At 40.9% G+C, this 19,356-nt stretch overlaps 1 protein-coding gene and 1 long non-coding RNA gene across 2 annotated transcripts in view; both read left to right on the top strand.

The window, feature by feature from the left end:
• The window catches only part of LOC127534634 (uncharacterized), a 297,338-nt gene that overhangs the window by 62,555 nt on the left and 215,427 nt on the right, over nucleotides 1-19,356 (top strand). The gene's annotated exons all lie outside the window — the stretch shown is intronic.
• Nucleotides 2,054-19,356, top strand: part of galnt9 (polypeptide N-acetylgalactosaminyltransferase 9) — a 145,545-nt gene continuing 128,242 nt past the window's right edge. Inside the window, exon 1 of the mRNA XM_022211094.2 lies at nucleotides 2,054-3,219. Coding sequence (XP_022066786.1) covers nucleotides 2,979-3,219 — 241 coding nt within the window. The 5' untranslated portion in view covers nucleotides 2,054-2,978. The remainder of the gene's footprint in view (nucleotides 3,220-19,356) is intronic.

Raw genomic sequence — 19,356 nt, 5'->3', positions numbered from 1 at the left:
GTTGTGGAATGGAGGTCATAGTCAAACTTTCATGAAATGTCTAAACTAGTCGCTGTTGAAGTAAAATGAGAACAGATTCAGCAACTTATTTCTCACCTCAAATGCTTTAAGAAATACTTTTTGCTGAACAATTTTCGCATTTAAATAGAAAGTTTGTGACAGAGCCGTCATGTTGGTCCGATGTTTCTGCGCTGATTCACTCAGTGAGTCCTGTGCATCTTCGTTGCCGCCACCTACTGGGTGGAGTGTTCATCAGCGTTACTGGTGTGCCAGAAATTAGGGAACTGAGAAAGGTGCGATTAAATGCATTATTTTTTAACATGTTATTTTTTCTGTCATTAATTAATTGTGATTAATGCGGTAAAGTCCCAGCCCTAATAAGAACACATGTTGGATTGTAGGGAACGCGAAGCTCCTGATTTACGAGTGGATCTGCGTTACAGTTCTTACCCACAGTCACAAGGCCTGTGTAATAATTGAAGGAATGAAACTGCAGATATAAGCAGCCAAAATGAATTTCCTCTGCAGGGTGGCAGGGCTTAATTTTAGAGATAGGCTGAGGAGCCTGGACATCTGGAGGGAGCTTGGTGTGAAGTCTTTTGCGTCTAAAGGAGCCAGTTGAGGTGGTTTGCACATCTGAAGCCTCCTGGGTGCATCCCTTTGGAGGTTTTCCAGGCACGTTCAACTGGTAGGAGACCCCGGGGTAGGCACTGGAGGGATTACACGTCTCATCTGGCCTGGGAAAACATTGGGACCCCTAAGGAGAAACTGGAAAGCATTACTGGGGAGAGGGACATCTGGATGGCCCTCCTTAACCTGCTGCACAAGCAGCCAAACCTGGAAAAGCAGCAGAAAATAAATGGACAGAGGGATGAATGGATTTATTTTGTGAAGCATGGGAACCACTGAACCTCTCCTGAGTAAGTTTGTGCCTTGACAGAACGATGAGGTCATGCTCTTTGAAGCTGATCTCTGAGAACATTAAAAATAAAAGCTTTTGAAACAGCTCCCAGAAAACCACCCAAACCAGAAATACCATCAAGGCGTTCGGAGAGGTACGAGAGCACTCAGAAGATCACATTTGTACCAGATGTCCTCTGACAAAGCACTGGGCAGACTATAAAGGTTTTACAGTTCCAGTCACCATCTGATTGTAGTGAAGCAGCAAACAAAGCAACGAGCATAAATCTGAGATGCTCTTGTGGGCGTGAAGTGGGATCAAGGTGCTCGGGGCTTCACAGCCATGTCCGGGTTTGCATAATCAAGTAAAAGTACACAGTGAGACCGGATCTCTTTGTATGTGCTTTACCTGAGCCATAATTCATTCGGAATTGGAGATGAGGAGCTGGCACTGGCAGGAGACTGGTTACAGTATGGAGTAGGAAGTCATTTGAACTGGCTGGTGGCTGGAATCAGCATTGCTATTTAACAAATGTCTTTAAATATCTTTTTCTGCACAGGGCTTTGCACAGATCAGCATACAGTGGGAGCTACAGTGGTTTTAAAAAAGTTAATCTAGTGGTTCAGATACACTAACAAATGAATCCTACCTGTCCTCCGCTGATTAAAAACAGGTCAATTACTCTGCAAAGTGTGTTTGTTCTAATTTGATATGGAGTTTAAACTCCAGCCAAGCATGTGATTGGTGAAATGATCGTCATACTTCTGATGCTGACCATGCATGCATGCAAGGGCAGTTGCGCAACATGCAAATTAGAAAACGTATTTTTCCAAAAAAAAAAAAAAAAAAGGGGACGTGAAAACTTTGAGTCGCCCCTGGCAGTGGCATCAGAGGTGAGATTGAAACTGTTAATCTCCACAACAACAGCAACAAAAACATCTGTTAACACATCTTCACAGCTCATTAACTGATACGGCGAGAAGGCTGCTCTGCCAAGTGGAAGTATTAGCTGCTTTCATATAGTCGTCGTGTTTATTTTATCCAGCAGCACAACACACAGCTCGTGAATATTCATGATTGTGCCTCTGAACGTCAGGACGCAGCGGCGGCTCTTCCTCCCTGACAGAGAGAGAGGAGAGGCTGGGAGGAGGAGGAGGAGGAGGAGGAGGAGGAGGAGAGAGACAGCATGCCAGAGCCCGACCGCATCTCATCCCACCGACACCGAGCAACGGCACCGTTTCACTGCGTTTGAGGGCAAATCTGCTCTCTACTCATCCTACGCTGCACCGCCGACGAGGGAGGCAACAATGGACTGACGGGACACAACAAACACACACACAGAAAGAGAGAGAGAGAGAGAGAGAAACGCCGCCTTGTTTTTGAAGCGTGCACATATTCTCTGGACATAAGGTCCCTCGGCTTCATATTTGCAGCGCGGGACGCATCGAGCGACCAGGACGCATTTGAAAGACACATAAAAACAGAAGAGAGAGATGAGACAGGCAAGCAGTGATCGCTGCAGGATGCCTCGATACGAGCAGTTATTGCAGTGCATCCCTTGTAAGATGGACGAGACATATTGGGGCTAAAAGGAAACTGGCGACTTACCACGTTGCGCAGGAGAGAGAGAGAGAGAGAGAGAGAGAGAGAGAGAGAGAGAGAGAGAGTGTGCTCGGCAGGACGAATGCCTTCCCTTGCTTTTTTTTTCTCGCTGGTAATATGTAGCTGGGCTTGACAGACGGAGGGGAGCGTGTGCAGGCTGTTGTCTTCGGCTTCAGAAGCCCCTTAAAAAAGCATCCCAGCTCCGTGGACAACCTTTTCCCCACCTTGAACTTCCCCATGTGATGCCCCGCCACGAAGTGAGCGCAGCGTCCTGAACTGTCCGTGGTGCTGAACGGCTCCTCGGGTCTCCACGCAGTTGACCTTCTACCAACACAGACAACAACAACAACAACAACAACAACAACAACAAAATCAGCCCTCCTGCAACACCAGCACAGTGAGGTGACAGAGCAGAGCCACCACACATGAACAGCTGCCGGGGTTGACTGAGTCAGCCGGACAATCTTCCTCTTTCATGGCTGTGGCACGCAAAATCAAAACTTTGCTGACCGTCAACATCCTGGTGTTCGTGGGGATTATCCTGTTCTCGGTGTACTGCAGGATCCAGGACCGGTCCGAGGAACTCATCCAGATTGGGCGTATTTCTGACCAGAGGCTGAGAGCAAGGAATGGCAAAGTTTCCAACTTGGTGGACAGACAGTCTATCCTCCAGAGGCTGGAGAGGCTGGAGGATGTGGTCTACAACCAATTAAACGGTAGGACTTTTGACATCTGTGTAAACAGGCAGCTCTTGCACTATGTAGAATCATTTGCAGAAGATGCTCTCAGGTGAGTTTGTCCATAAACCTGGACCATGACTCATGCATATTTCTCTTTTAGCCTGTAGCCCTATTTGGGGTGAAAAATCAACCTCAGTTCTCTCACAAAACAATGCCAAACGTGTTGGTGAGTGAAGGTCTGCTGCCTGCAGCTCCAACCGTCCTTGTTAAGAGCCTAATGAAGCAGGGTGATGCATTACAGTGCAATGCCTTGTGTATGCTTATGTGTTGACAGACTTTACTGGGCCGTATCCTTTAACAGCCTATCGCACCCTGACATCCACATCCTATAATTGACTTGCTGTAAACTTCACATAAACTTATGCTTCACCTATTGCCGCCTGTAGCTGTGTATAGATTCTTGCTCAGAGGAAGTCTGTATGTCAGCAGCAGCTCCTGTCATTCCACTGCAGGCACCGCTGCTGAAACATATCAGATTTAACAAGCAGTCTGAGTTCTGAAGGAGAATCTAATGTAATGGCTCTATAACGGAATGACAGACTTGTATTTCATTACATGGCCATTAGTCTGAGGCAGATTTGGTCTCCTCAGCAGCAGCAGCAGCAATCTTTAAAATCAGGTTACATCTGATTCTGCTTCACTCGTGGCTTTATTCTCCAGTGGGAAATCCTCATAACTGATCATAAAAGCACCATTTGGTATTTATTCACACAGATGCTTGAAGCTTATAACTCTTCATAATGGATAGAAGGAAATGAGTTACATCTTCTTCTTGTTGTTTTTAAAATAATGATTTAAACTAAACTTTTACATCATCTAAAGTGATTTTACAACTACAGAATTCACATATATACAACCAGTCAAAAGTTTTAAAGCATCTCAGTTTTTTGTTTGTTTGTTTGTTTTTTTACGGTTTTAACTCACATTTAAGCAGTTTCGACTTCGGTGAATAACTTTAAATGGTACAAAGTCATGTGGTAAACTGATTAGATGAAAAAAAAATGGGCCTTTTCAGGAGTTCTTGCACTGCTAAAGTTACATCTTTCCTGCAGCAATAGATATAAAACCAGCCTTGGAATTTAATGCAAATGTTTGGAGCCCCGATTTTAGTTAGTTTCCTTTATTGCTTTTTCACAAATTGTCTTTGTGTCTGTAGAGACTGTCTGGTCAATTGAACCACAACAGAAAATACAGTTACAGACAATAAACTGTAAAGTGTTTCACAACAACAGCATCAGCGACACTCTCACTTTCAAAGCCTCTGTCTGTGTTGGAACACTGTGTTGCTGCACACTGATGCTTTATTAGGACAAAACTCCAGAAGAAAATCTAGTTACAATGGAAGGCAGCAAGATACTGACTCAAAACATTGAAGGAACAGAGCTAGTTTATAGACTTCACATGATGGAAGACGTGAACAGTCCTCAGACTTTAACCCAGCATGTTTGGATTGCACTGGACAGAAAGGGGAAGTTGTTTGATTTCTTCTGTAGAAAGAAAGTCTGAGTGTGTTCAGCTGCTGAATGACTTAAAAAATGTTGGTAGATTTTAGATTTTTTCATGATTAAATCATTCCTATTTATTTGCTTTAATTTCAAGTCCACAGACACATTTATACTTTTCAGTGCCAAGAGGGAAAATCAAACTGTTCGGCAGTGTAAATGCAAGCAATGTATTTATCATATTAAGCCATCAAAGTTAATGGTGAGTCAGTTGGCTTTAAACCAGACTGCGTAATTTATTCTAATTATTAATTCATCTGCCAATTATTCTCTCAATGAATCGGTTAATTATTTAGGTCATAATTTCCTTGAGCCTAAAGCAATGTCATTAAATGCCAAGAAAATCGATTTTTAAATAAAATCGAATAATCCTCACATTTGTAGAAAATGTTTTAGATTCATTTTTGTGTATAACTGACTTGACTAACTGATCAACTGATTATTTGTTTCAGCTTTCATGAAAATGTTACTACAAAAGCTTCTATTTTGTTAGTGACTCCTAACTGCATTTAAAAAAAAATCTTTGAGTACTAAGTCATTTATGAAACAACGGGGGAAAGTTGGATTGCTAATTATTTTCCCGGCTTTCAATGATTCCTGCTCAGATCCCTGTTGGAATGAAAGAAATACCTTCCTTGAATAAAAGCAAATTTTTATTTCCACTCCGTTGTGCTCACTCACAGGAGGCTAAACGGGATCACAGCTAAAATCGTCTCTCACTTTTCTGATTGCCACAGAAAGGCGTTACTCCCTTACATCACGGACAGATTTAATGCACCTGCAGGGGTTGACTGATTGATAGCACTGACTGAAAGATATTTGCTGCACAAATTTAGTTTTGGAAATCCTAAATCACTGACATGTCAGCAGCTTGTATTTTCAGTTCTGTTTCATCTACGAAAGCTTAAACACCTTGTTCCTGAGTCGAGTAATGAGAAGGCAGCGTGGTGGATTGTGCTGCTCTGCGTGGTGCTACTGATTGGTTTTTAGTCAATCAGCAAAGTCAGTTTATTTACTAGTTCACTGTTCTCTCATGGGAAATTGAAGCTTTATCATCTGTGAAAACTGCAGCTTGCTATAAGCTCCGGCTAAAAGGTAGATGAGGGTGTTGGCTGTGCAGGAGGAGGCAGTTTCTAATTGTGGTGTTGTATTTCATTCACCAGCAGAGGTCAGACATTTGGCAACATTCCTTTAAGAATTCCGTCAAATGAAAGCCTGAATTCATACAGTAAGGACATAGAAAATATATGGAAAATGCAAGTATGTCTCTGTCACTGCTGAAGTTCCGGTATCTCGCTGAGACTCAATGGAGAGCGATGCAGAAGAGAAGCCTTGACAGTCGTTTCACAGCTGCATGGCCTCAGAGCAGTGCGGCTCTGGACTGTTTCTGCATGATCTTGTTATTATGCTGGAGCTTCGGCAGCTATTTGAGGGTCACTCTGTCACTTTGAGTTATGCTTGGCATCTGGCACCCAGCCAAGGCAGTGCCTCTCAAAAAGTACAATACATCCTCTCAGTCTCTTAGCTTCATATACAGACAATGCAAGTGGGCCAGTCAACCCCGCACAGTATTCCTATTGTGGGACAGAAGCACACAGAGTCTGCACAGTTCTGAAAGGGAAAGATACTTCCTTTATATTTATCTGTGGGATTATTCAGTGGGGTTGTCCCAGTTGAAAATGTATATGAAACATTGTCTCATTCCATATGTGTGATGCATTTTTGACTTTTTTTTCTCCTGAGTATTGCCTGGAAGGCATTCGTTTCATCTCCGGCTAGACATACACAGCAGAAAGAGTTATATCAGATTCCAAAATTACGCTCAGAACTGACTCTCCTGAGCAGCACAGTTGAGTCCAAGGAGCTGGGACACAATTTGCAGGTCTTTCACAAGTGCAGACAGAAACAGTCAGTTAGGGAGCGAAGAGAGAAACAAGTCATAAATTAAGTGCAAAGCCGGCACAGCTGCCTGCTCTCCAGTTATCACACAGATATGGAGGAAAAGAATTTTGGGTCCCAGGAAGCTGTTTATGAAGCTATAAAATACGTTTGATGAATTAGATTGTAATAATTACATTTAGCGTCAGACTGTTACACTGAATTTTAAATTGGACCTTCACATTGCACGCTGCAGATATCATTCATTTGACAATTCCAGATGTTCAGTGTGGTTCTGACAAATTCACATTCACAATTTCCAAACAGTCTCGCTCTCAACACTCAAAGTCAGAAACAGAAATTGCAATCTGTTGCAGTTACACCATTTTTTTCTTTGACAGAGGAGCACACGGCCTGGAAACATTTGCTGCCTGTCACAATCCCTCCATGATTTGTCTTGAGCTCTTTAATGGCATACTTAATCATAGCCTCATATCCCAGGTCACTGGCCTTTTTTCTAAATGGTGCACAGACCACAAATTGTGTTCTATGGCCAGTGGGAATAACTATGGTGAGAGGAGGACTCAGCGCGCCAATAACTATTACCATGTCCAGCAGCGATATGAAGTAATTGCCCATTCCCTCTGTTGTTTATTGCCTACCAATGGCATGCCATGGGAGCTGCAGCAGGGTCCAATTAGATTTGAAGGACATAAACAAGTCAGAGAATTCCTCTTTTATGGTTGTCTGATGGACGGTCACCGGACTCCCAACAAGAAAACAACGGTCAAGCTTTATCAGCGGCCCATTCTGTGCAGAAATGAGCAACATGAGGGTTATCAGCAGCTCTGCTCTGCTGTGGATGCCACCAGTGCCGCGTAATCAGATGAGCAGGTTTTAAGCTTGTTAACAAGCTTATGAAGCCGTATTTTGACCTTAAGTACTGCATTAGGACTGGAGAATACCTCCTTGCTGGTACTTACCTGCTGAAGCCCTGTGAGTCTGACTGACGTAAGTGAACAATAAACCCAAATACGATTAGCTGCCATCATTGGGTGAGAGATAGAAATGTCCATTATTAACACTGATAAGGACGTTGTAAGTCAATTTTCATATGGAAATTTTGAACTTTAGAAGTGCAGACATCCAGCATAATGTGTTTAATTTTGCTGAGAAAACATGATTGAGGAATTAATTCTCGCTTTGCCAACCACTTGCGCCTCATAAAATCTTCAGAGAGTGAAGTAAACCAACCACAACTTAAAAGATGCCTTTCAGAGAGAAACATCCGATCACCGGTCTTGAAATTCAGTGTTTGTTTTAACATAATTGTGGCGTCACATTTTGTTAGGTCCATTTGAAATGAGCCAGAGTTGTGCTGAATCGATCACCAGGAAATGACATTGATTAGATTCCTGATGTCTGATGACGCTGGCCGTGATTACATCGTCAGATCAGGGCGGCTGCAGTTTTTGGAGCCCGGTGCTCTCCAGCGACTGCAAGGCCTCAGGGCATGATGGGAAATGCCTGGCTCTCATCTGGCAGCTTATTGGTTCAGATGTTGACTCAAACAGTATGACATTTTCATTTTAGTTGTGCTGGAGAGATTTTGATTTTATTCGTCTGGTTCTGACGGTTTATTGTGTTTCCAGAATACATGTTGTTTGGCGGATGGTGACATTTATCAGTCAGACAGACTTTATGATTCTACATCATAAGCTACAAGCAACATACACCGATCAGGCAGAACATTATGACCACCGTCCTAATATTGTATTGGTCTCCTTTTTTCTGCTAAAACTCTGATCCAGTGGGACATGGACACAGGACCTCTGGGGATGTCCTGTGGCACTGGGATGGTGGCAGTGAATCCTGTGGGTCCTGTGGGTTTCAGGGTGGGACAGATGCTGAGTAAGATTTGGATCTGGGGAGTGTGGAACCTGGGTTAGCTCTGAGCAGTTTTTGTGGTGTGTCGGGGTGCATTGTCCTGCTGAGGCTGGCATTAAGGACTGCTGTCGCCATGGGGGGTTGAGGGGTTGCTTGCCTTGCAGTGTTTAGGTGGGTGGTACACGTCAAACATCTGCATGAATGTCAGGACTCAAGGTTCCCAGCAGAACGTTGCATTATAACAAGACGATCAGTGTTATTCACTTCACCTGTCAGTGGTCATAATGTTGTGGCTGATCGGTGTATAATTATACTTTGTTTTCTGTTGTCCTCAGACTCATTTCATTTAAAGTATTTAGCAACACCAAAACTTATTTTAATGATGTGAGGGTTCCTAAAATATCATCTATGCAGATGTTTCAGCCCTCGGCAGATCTGACGGATCAGTAATTACAGCTATTATCTTCTGTTACTCGGTACTGCGGCTATTTTTCTGCGTCTTCACTTTGTTTTTGTAGTTTGAGAGGGACAGGTCTTCTCATCTGATTTACTTACAAACTAATCTGGTGCTGTTTCACATAAAAAGTCATGTGAAATGTAGGTTGAACCATGAATAGAGATCACAGATTGCCTGCAAAGTATTTTTATAATCTTCCATGTCATTTAACACTACGTACAAACTGATGACATTAATAAATTGTGTTGTTTCTGCAACTTGCTGTGCAAACTTCAGGCTGCTGGAAAATGTCTGTCATGCCTGCTGACTTTTCACACCACCCTGTGCTGCTGCTGCTGCTGCTGCTGCCTGTGTTTGTCTGTTCATTTTGAATGAGCCTGTTAACAACTGAAACAACCCTTCCAGTTGAGCTGCAACACATTGTGTTCTGGGACTGCAAACGAAAAGCCTTACTTTTTGTATTCCATTGCTGAAGTTCTGCCTAGTGGATAAAATTGGAATTCTGACATTTTGACTTTGACATGTTGATGATCTAGGTGTGTGTATAGAAAAGAGGTTGTAATTTTGGATGTAGCTTGTGTCTTTTAAGCTATTTACACAGGACACAAAACATAGTCTAGAATAGTAACACTGGTCCACTAAAGTGTCACTGTCAACGATTTCAGTTCTGGTTGATTGTGTCACGCCTGTTACTTGTTGCAACAGTAAATGCAGTTTAATACAACAGGTCATTGAAATTCTGGGGTCAGCAAAACAAATCATCGCCGTTTTGTTAAAAACATCTGGGAATCTTTGGCTTTTTTCCATCAGCGTGTGAGCAGCTATCTGATTTTGTGCTGCACACGGCATGACTCTGTGAACAGCAGGGCACAGTAAAAGCAAATGTGGAAGTTGGTTACCTTGCTGAGAAGTCGGAGGAGTGCATCCTGTTCACTGTAGCTGCTCCTTGTTCCATTACTGCCTGCTGTATTTCAACCCGGCCTGCCGCTGAAAAATGCTGAAAATGACCATTGTCTTGTTTTGTGGATGCAGTTTTGAATAATGACAGCATTAAGTGCTAAACTGACAAACATTTGTTGAGACTGTTTAGTAATGTAAGTTAAATCCTGTTTTGTCAGTTTAATTCTTTTAATGTAAAGCTGCAGCAGTGAATGGCCAGTTTGCATCAGCCACAGACACACAGTTCACAACGCTGCAAGTATTTAAATATTAGCCCAGTCACTGCTGTGTTACCTCAGTGGATGACAGATAGCGACATATCAGACATTTCATTAAATGAAAATCTTTCAGATGACCACTTTAATCACTCAAAGTTTTCTTTCATTTTTGAAACAATGGATCAGACAGCAGGAGACAAGTTTATTATTCCTGACCATTGATTCTGAGCTCAGAGACGGTGTTTCGCTGTCTTGAATAGAAATTGTGCGCCTGATGCATGAGCCAAAAAAGTTCACAGCTTCCAGGTTTAGTTCCACCCACAGCACATGAGCAGTAGTGTTTCATTAGCTGGCTCCACCCACGTTTCCCAGTCACCTCATGTAACTTATGCTGGAAAGATGCCACAGAATTAACCTCACTTCTCTAGGAGGAGGAGGTTTTACAAATTTGAAACCTCCAGGGATTAGCATTTCAGAATAATAATACAGTTTGAGTGCAGTTTTACCAATTTCTCTGAGGTTTATGTGGCTATTTGGGCAGAAGGGGATTGATTTTGCTTTAATTTCACAAGTGATCAGTTGGAAAAATGGCAGCAAGGCTGTATGGTAGTGTACAATATGTAGTAGATGTGCTCATGGTCGTGTGTCATATTATGACCAGCATATATGCCACACACTCCCATAGGATGTTTGTTTGTTAGTTAAGATTGCTTTAAAGGTTCAGCTCCTACATTTCGCTTTCCTCGTCTGCTCCGGATGATGCCGTACTCCACAGATTTATTCTGTCAGAGTTTTTATTTTTGTCCTTCCCAGTAAAGGGGAGGTGTCCTGTCACTATGTGTTTGTTCAAAGAGTATGCAAAGAAAACTATAGATTTCTTAGATTCTCTGTTGAAAAATTTTAAGATCATCACCTTACGATGCCAAGTGCAATGAGATGACGTGATGTGAATTAGCACCATATAAATAAAGCTGAAAATAAGTTAAATTCAGTTTTTGATGGTGAATTTTACATTGAAATAAGAGCTGAGCTTTGCTGTATTTGGTTTTAAAAAAATTGTTACACTGTGGAAATTTTTTTTTTATGAATATTCCTCCCAGAACACCACAAATAACTTGTGACACTGAGTTTTCATGCATGTCTATATGGTCAGTTTGGACATTGACACAATTTTCAGCATTTCAGCTCTGTACACCACAATGGTTATGAAATGAAACAATCATGATGTGTTTTAAGTGCAGACCTTCATCTTTAATTTGAAGGTATTTACATCCAAATCAGGTGAACGGTGTACACACCACCTTCTTAAGGGCCAAAATGCTGAAAATTATGTTAATGTCCAAATATTTATGGACCTGACTAGGTCTCTCTTATCTAGCCTAGCTTAGCTAGACTGTATTCCCATTATAAGGGATATACGGGAATACGGTCTAGCCCTCCTCCATTGACACATTTTGACAGGTTTTCAAGCTCCGAGCAGATCAGACCGAACCAATCAGAGCACCAGAGGTGGGAGTTAACGATGCGTCATCTTCAGGGCCGAGTTGGCGACCGCAACAGAGCCAGGTTTCTCTCGTGCGCTTTCCTCTGTTTTGCACGGGCCGAATTTGTCCTTAAAACCTCAACAAGAAGCAGCTCTTAGAGCTTTTCTTTTTAAAAAGGATGTATTTTTAATTCCGGCAGGCTGTACGATAGAATGCGTAATGCTGCCCTCCACTGTTGAAAGGGAGAGCTTAGATTTTCCTCAGGACCCCTGTACGGCGAAGGAAGCTGTTAAAACTACAAAACATCATGGCGGAAAGGCAATTGTTAGGTCGCTTAGTGATTGCGTCACACATGTGTTACGCTGATTGGCTCTCTCCAATTCAAGCTGTGATCGGTAGTCCCGCCTCTGGGCTAGATTTGGTTCAATGGAGCAGTTCCAGACTGACTTTATGTGTATTTGTAATACACAATATAAAGGCTGTCTGGTCCCCAGGCAATCTCTTAACCGCTGCTGCATTTCTTCAAAAGTTATAAGTGAAAATATGGAAATAAAACTACTTCTTTCTTCTCAATAGATCTATTAGACTAAATCACATCACTGACGTCTTTCTGCTCTTACTGAATATGATTTGCACCTCAGACTGTTCTATCACTAATGACTAGTCTGAATCCACTAGAAAATTTGCATTTGTGGCTCTTCAGGTTTGATAAATGCCTCCATGTCACTCATTGGACCCTCAGTCTCTACAGGGGAGTTGTCATGTGTACATTTGAAACAATGCCTGTCCTGTAGAGAGCTCTGTGAATCGGATACTGTAGTGTATATTTAATTGAGTGTCACGTTCAAAGCAGGAGGGGAAAATGCCTCTCGAAGAGACTGAATTAGGCGACTATATGAAGACAGAGCTGGCGTTTGTTTTGAATGCTGGAGACATAGCTGAGATTTCCTCTGTCAAGACAGAGCAAACTACTGATTTGTGACAGTTTTACAACATTTTTTTACTGACTTCCATTCGTGAGTTGAAGACGGAATTCATTGTTGTACATTTTCTAATAAATAATGAAGCAGCCCGTGTCCCACAGTGCAGCAGAGCAGAATAAAAAAACAAAGAAATGTACTGAGTTGTGTAACTCTGAATTCATCAGAGAAATATTTTTTTGTAATTCTAAAATTTGGCATTTACATTGTTTTCAGCGTAGGTTTCTCTCTCTACACCAACACTCGCACAATCAAAATTTGCTCATTTAAGTGGTAATCACAAACAGCCACTGTACACTTTCTGCATAGAGCCAATCATAATGTGTGACATCATCTTTAAACAGAGGAGTCCAAGGAAATCATACACAAACGCCTTAAACAAATCTACCTACATCCAACTCTCAAAATACGCCCATGGTTTTGGCTGGCAGCCTGCAATTTAATTGGTTGAAATAACAACTGTTGCGTGCAGGTTGTATCAGGCGTAGGTAATTAAGCTCATCTTAGCTCCGTGAGTTGGTAGATACTGTGGTCTGTGTAATGCTCCGCAGTTCTTTGTTCAATTCACAATAAAAGAATTGACTGAAAAATGGTTTTGAAACTTCCATCAGATATTTTTCTCAGTTACTTCACAAATGGATAATTGTCTCTCTGTTTCATTTTTAATTGCTCAGATTTGGGCTGTGGTTTTGGAATTAGATTTTTGAACTAAAATTAAAAACGACTCAAAAGTAACATTTTCCATTTCCATGGAGCACACTGACAAATTCACAGCCCTTAATTGGGCGAACAGAAAAGTCTGTGAATCAGTTTGCTCTCTTTTTGCCCTTTTGGAAATTTGCTGTCCTTGACTTTGGATGCACCTGATCCAGCAACGCTTTGCTGGAAGATGCACAAAGGAACCTGTTTTTCTGTCTCTTGCCCTTGTTGGACTGTATCATTATCACCCTGGGACATCTGCAATCAGCCAACACAGCAGTGCGTCACATGCAATAGGCTAATTTATTGGCATCCATAATTTGGATGCGTTTGGAGACACGTGAACATTAGTCAGACTGAAGCCGTCCGCCAGCGTGTTGTTGTTGTTGTTGTTGTTGTTCAGGCTAAACACGGGAGAGCAGCCTTCACACAGGCAACCTTTGTGAGTGCGCCTCTCCCACGCAACCCCTCAGGGTGAGTGTGTGTGTTTGTGTGTATATTGATATAAATCCTCATGCATAGTCTGTTGGCTCATAAATGAATGAATGAATGAATGGATTAATGAATAAATAAATGGCTAGATAACTGAATGAATTATTGATTGAATGAACATAAAGGTAACATTTTTTGATTTACATACATTTAATGTTACTCACAATATACTGTACCTTCTATTAACAAGAAATATATAGTGTGGCTGAAGGGTTGCTGCACCATAGAATACACAGTGTGATTGGACAACTGGGCCCCGGGCTGCTCATGGCACAGTTTAAGCACAAAACACACAAAGGGATAATTAGAGTATTGTTATCTTAATTTGTTCGAAAATCTAGTTCTGAAGCATCAAAAATCCAGACATGAAAAATATGAGAAGTGTTGTGAAATAATCAGATAAAGGACAATGAAAGCTTTAAGCCCATTTTTCATTCGATTGATTTTGATGACAATAACAAAGAACAGCAAAGCATTATGGACCAAGACACCATCCTATTTTTTTTTTTCCTTTGTGAAAGTAGTTTTATTTTTTTTCAAAACTTTGGCATGGTACGGAGCACAGAAATAAAATTCAATGATGATAAAACCTTCATAGTTGAACATGAGCGAGATTTTGATCTCTCCTATTTAGTCCATATTATCACAGCGCAGGTGGCTTGTTTTAGTGAAAGGATTTTGCAAAATGAATTAAAACCTTCAGTAAGGGTTGTAGTGTGGCAAATATGACAGTATATCTGGTAAAGAGGATGGCTCTTTATTTAACAGTTACATTTAGAACACAATCACACAGTTTGAAACCATTCCCTATTGTTTTGTAAAGGCCCTCCAAACTCTTTAAATGCAGTGTCACTCTTACTACAACCTTGTACATACTGTGTCTACATGCAGAGATGCCCAAAGCTGCACACAGTGTCCTTGAATGAAGTCCAGGGTTTAAAAAATGCCCACAAATTCTGTCAATGCAGTCTTCTAGTATATGTTCTTGACTTCAATTTGAGCCCAAGATCTAAATCATCGGTTTGCAAAATGTTGCAAAAATTGAATTTTTCGATTTTGGTATATCACACTGCAGATTTATCACATTTCTCTAAGAAAAATTCAGGTAATACTTCACATATATCTTTCCAAAAGTGATATAGTACTTTCAAAACTGAAAAAGGATAAATCAGTAAATGGTCATTGTTGATGACCCCATTGCAAATTTGTGATAACTAAATCTGTGGCAAATTCAAATACTGGTAAATTTACTTATCACACCATGAACCCATTTGCCTCAAACAAGAACGGTTTGTTACTTATCCTGATACTTTTCTTTGCAAAGGTGCTTGCATTGGTATTATATTTAAGCAGCTAAAGCCTAAACTACCTTAATAATTATAGCAATGTGTTACACACTTTCTTACCTGCCAGGTAATATTCCCTATATAGGCTTATACTATACAAAAACTTCAGAACATACTTGCCTGAAAGTCCTTAAACTAAAGCAACAATTCTTAAATGTGGTATGAGCTGAAATGCATTACTGCACGAAAAAGCATAATGGACTATTTTAGTTGTTTTGTGAATCATTTGTTGAATGTTATTAAATGACATGTTCGAAATAAATTTTAAAAAATGAAAATAAAGTGTAATGGAGAGGAGCGTAGCAAATGTAAAAAAATAAACAAATATGTTAAAATAGGTCAATAAAAATGAAAATCTAATGAATAGAAAAATTCAATCATTTTCATTCTGATGGATTTACAGTCAAACTTCAATTGGATTAGACTCAGCTACCTGCCTTTCATTTCATTGGCTGCCTTTCTTCTAGTGTTGTGTCACTCGAAGCAGAAACGCTCTAAAAATAAGCCTCTTAAAAAAAAAGATATTGCTTTTAGCGAGCGATTGTGCTGCTATTCAGTTTACTCCTCGACCAGCGCTGGATGCGTCATTGTTTGAGCTCGCCTGTTGTCACACAGCTCACGGTCACACCGAGGCTGTTGTCATCAGCCATGCATGTCACTCCCGGCCGTCTCCCGGTGTGTAGGTGCTGATGGAATGGCAGCCTCACAGGCCCAGCTGCAGCTCCAGATATGCTTCTTATCTATAATGCCCAATTATGGCAAAGAAAGTAACGCTGTTTATATGCTAAGCCCGCTCGGGCAAAGACTTGATGAGAAAGGAGAAATGTCACACTCACTCTCCTCCATGCTGACACACGTTTGATGCTCGGACTGTATCTCAGCGATACACATCGGCGTGTGCATGCATGTTGTGGTGCAGTGTGTAATGGCAGCGGTGGCGGCTGCAGGGACGCTCGGCACAGTGAGGCCCTGATGAAATGAAATGTATTCCAGTAATGATATGCAGATGGGGCGCTGGTTGATAACACAGTTTCAGGAACAGATAAGAATCAATTCTGCGCAGCCTTGAGGAATCACAGTAATGGATTCAGAGGCTCACCTGACAATCAGCAGGCGTCTGAAGACAATGATGTCAATTTCAAATGGAACCAGTATTCCTCTTCTTTATACTGTTGGCCTAGAGTCATGCAGTGATTACATTACCAACATTTAATGGGAACATCCAACAATAGAGGGGCATTGCCAGCATGCCAGACTGGTAACTGATGATGTAAATGGATTTTTATTGGACGGCTGCACTTTGTCTGTTCAATTAAATATGTTTATGGATTTAGACAAAATGGTTTGAAAGTTTTGCAGTGTCTTGCAGTACTGTGTTGCTTAGGATAAAAATGCACTATTTAGTCATGAAAAGTGAATGTGCTCTGACAAGATGTGGTTTGTGCTGTGTGCAGGATGTTTTTTCACTACTAAGCTGACCTCTCACCCCTGATTGACATCACTCAGCTTAGAAATAAACACGGAGTTTCATCGAACTGGATGTTGCCTCAGAGTTCTAAGATGCAGAGAATTTTTAATTTGAAATGTGACCTCCATCCATCCATCATCTATACACCACTTAATCCTCATTAGGGTGGCAAAGCTGGAGTACCTGGAGAAAACCCACGAATGCACAGGCAAAACATGCAAACTCCATGCAGAAAGATCTCAGGCGGGGATGCGTACTGAGCTAATCACTGAGACAATGTGCAGCCCAAAATATGACTATATATTTATATTTAAAAAAGACAATAAGCAAAAAAAAAAACTGCAATACTTGCAATGGAAAATACATCAAGATAAAAAAGAAACCAAAAATATCAATCTTATAAAAATAAAGTAATTTCTATTATTAAAATACAGGTTTAGCCTTAATTGTACATGACATCATGTGTACTTTTTTTTTTTTGATTTTCATTGTTTAATGAAGGACATTTAGTCAGGGTTGAAAATGTTTAAGCTGTTTTACATTAGGCATGTAAATTCTCACTTTATTTTTGTAATTTTGCCTGCTACAGCTGTTTTTTTTTTCTTTTAAGGGGTAGGTGGTAGTTGTCTGCACATGCATAGTTACAGAGGGAACAGAAACTCCAACAGTTAAGGCTGCATGACTTTCCATTGTGCAGATTAGCTAAAATGTAAACCAAATATAGGCACATAAGTTTATTCTTCCACCAAAGAACACAGTGGAATTTTGTGACAATCGGCGTACCTTTGTCTGCTTGTCTGCCTGTTAGCAACAGTACTCAGAAATTGGCTAACGGATTTGGATGAAATTTTCAGGGAGGGTCAGAAATGTCACAAGAACAAAATGATTAGATTTTTGCAGTGATGCGGCTTATACGTAGTCTGGATCCATGGATTTGTTAAAGGTTTCTGCATCATTGTGAGATAGCGGCACGGCGTCACTGTAACTATGACAACAAATGAACACTATGTCAGCTGCCTGCTGATGATCGCAAGATTGCGACCCTACAAAAAAAAAAAAACTTTGCACACTCATCATTCTCAGGAATGATACAATGAACCCTTGATTAAATAATCAGGTGTTTCCGAGTCCCATCAATTCCCACCACTCGCTACATATTTAGGTCACGCAATTTGATATCTGTACATAACAAGTGAACACTACGTCACCTGCCTGCTGATGATCACATGATTGCAATCCTATTACAAATCTACCACTGTGTACCATGAATTTTTTAAAGATTTCATCAGTGGAAAATGATACAACTGCGCAGCACTGGTGTAGTACTGTGCACTCTGAGTGATTTTCCTGTTTAGAACTGTGATGGAATATTGAAGCCTGACACTTTGAAAACACTTTCTGTCGCTTGGCATTAGATGAAATCTCAACAAGCTGCAATTAGTTACTGTCTTAAAAGTGCACACAAATAGTCAAGATAACATTTCAGAGGTTGTTTACAGTGGTCTAATTTTTATGACTGACAACCCAGTATAAATTTATTTTTTTAGCCTCCTTCCATTGCATGCTCAGTCAGTTTTTAACTGAGCAATGTGCCTGTGTAAACAGCTCATACACATTATACAGTATGCAGAGCTTAAGTAGCATGAGAAAATAATTGGGAGTCAGTAAAAATCCCCTGTAACTTTTGGTGTCAATCAGAACACAGATTTGTTTTAATGAAGACATATATACATACATAGTGTGCATTAACTTGTTAGCTTAGAATTCACAAATATTCAGATGAGCATGACTTTTATTCAGTGTTAACAATGTACACAAAGCTCATGCTGCTGTGTTCTTGCTCATTTGATGCACACATTGATTCAGAAAATGCATTTCCACTTCAGTAAGGAAGTATTTAATTAAAGTCAATGGTTGACAAGGAAACTATGAATGGAGTCTTTAATAGATTCAGTTTCATTTCACTGCCTGGCTACAGTTTTAACCCCGTGCAGAATGTGGGTTTTGTATGAAAAACAAATCAATACAGACGGATTATGAATGAGTTATAAGGGTAAAAAATGTATTCATCGTCCTGCTCTCTAGCTTTTTGCATCAAAGTTGTTGTAGTTGCATCACCATGCAAGCTCTTCTATGTTTTAAATGCTTGAAAGGACAACATTTCATTGTTTAGAGTCTAGTGTGTAGGTCTAGTGCCACTGATTTCCAAATCTGAGTTGTCATCCTCTTGACATGCCGGCTGCGCTTGTGAGTGGCAGCGCTGGATTTAATGCCGCTCTCCTCACAGCTCTCAATATTTCATAGATTTGTTTTGGCCTTTGAAGGCTTTAAACCTCTCTAGAACGAGTTATTTTCCTCTTCTTCAAGAGATCGCTGAATCCCCCACTTCCCCTCAACATCAATATTTAGAACTCCACTGCATCACTTTGGACACGCATAAATCCACTCCTGCTCTTAAATCATTCATCAAAAATGGGGTCATCTTTGAATTTGAGACTGGATCTTATAAAGGCCAAAAATGACACATTTTGAAGATTGCTGTATAATTTACGGCCATTAGAGGTTTTACTGTATCCTGTCAGTGGGATGCAGACAAATGGATCGAGCAACAAGCGCAGAGACAGATGTATACTCGGGCACAAGGAGATCCAAATTGACGCCTGGCGAGGATCCACATCCAGCTGACACTTTGGGTGGGAACGAAGCCAGAGTGGAAGAAGCAGATGTTGGGCTGTAATTGCCTTGTAGTGGAATGATGAAAGT

Source organism: Acanthochromis polyacanthus, chromosome 7 (assembly GCF_021347895.1).
Source record: "Acanthochromis polyacanthus isolate Apoly-LR-REF ecotype Palm Island chromosome 7, KAUST_Apoly_ChrSc, whole genome shotgun sequence".
In the NCBI taxonomy this organism is placed as follows: Eukaryota; Metazoa; Chordata; class Actinopteri; family Pomacentridae; genus Acanthochromis; species Acanthochromis polyacanthus.
The sequence above is the reverse complement of the archived record's forward strand: the minus strand, read 5'-3'. Positions and strand labels throughout refer to the sequence as shown.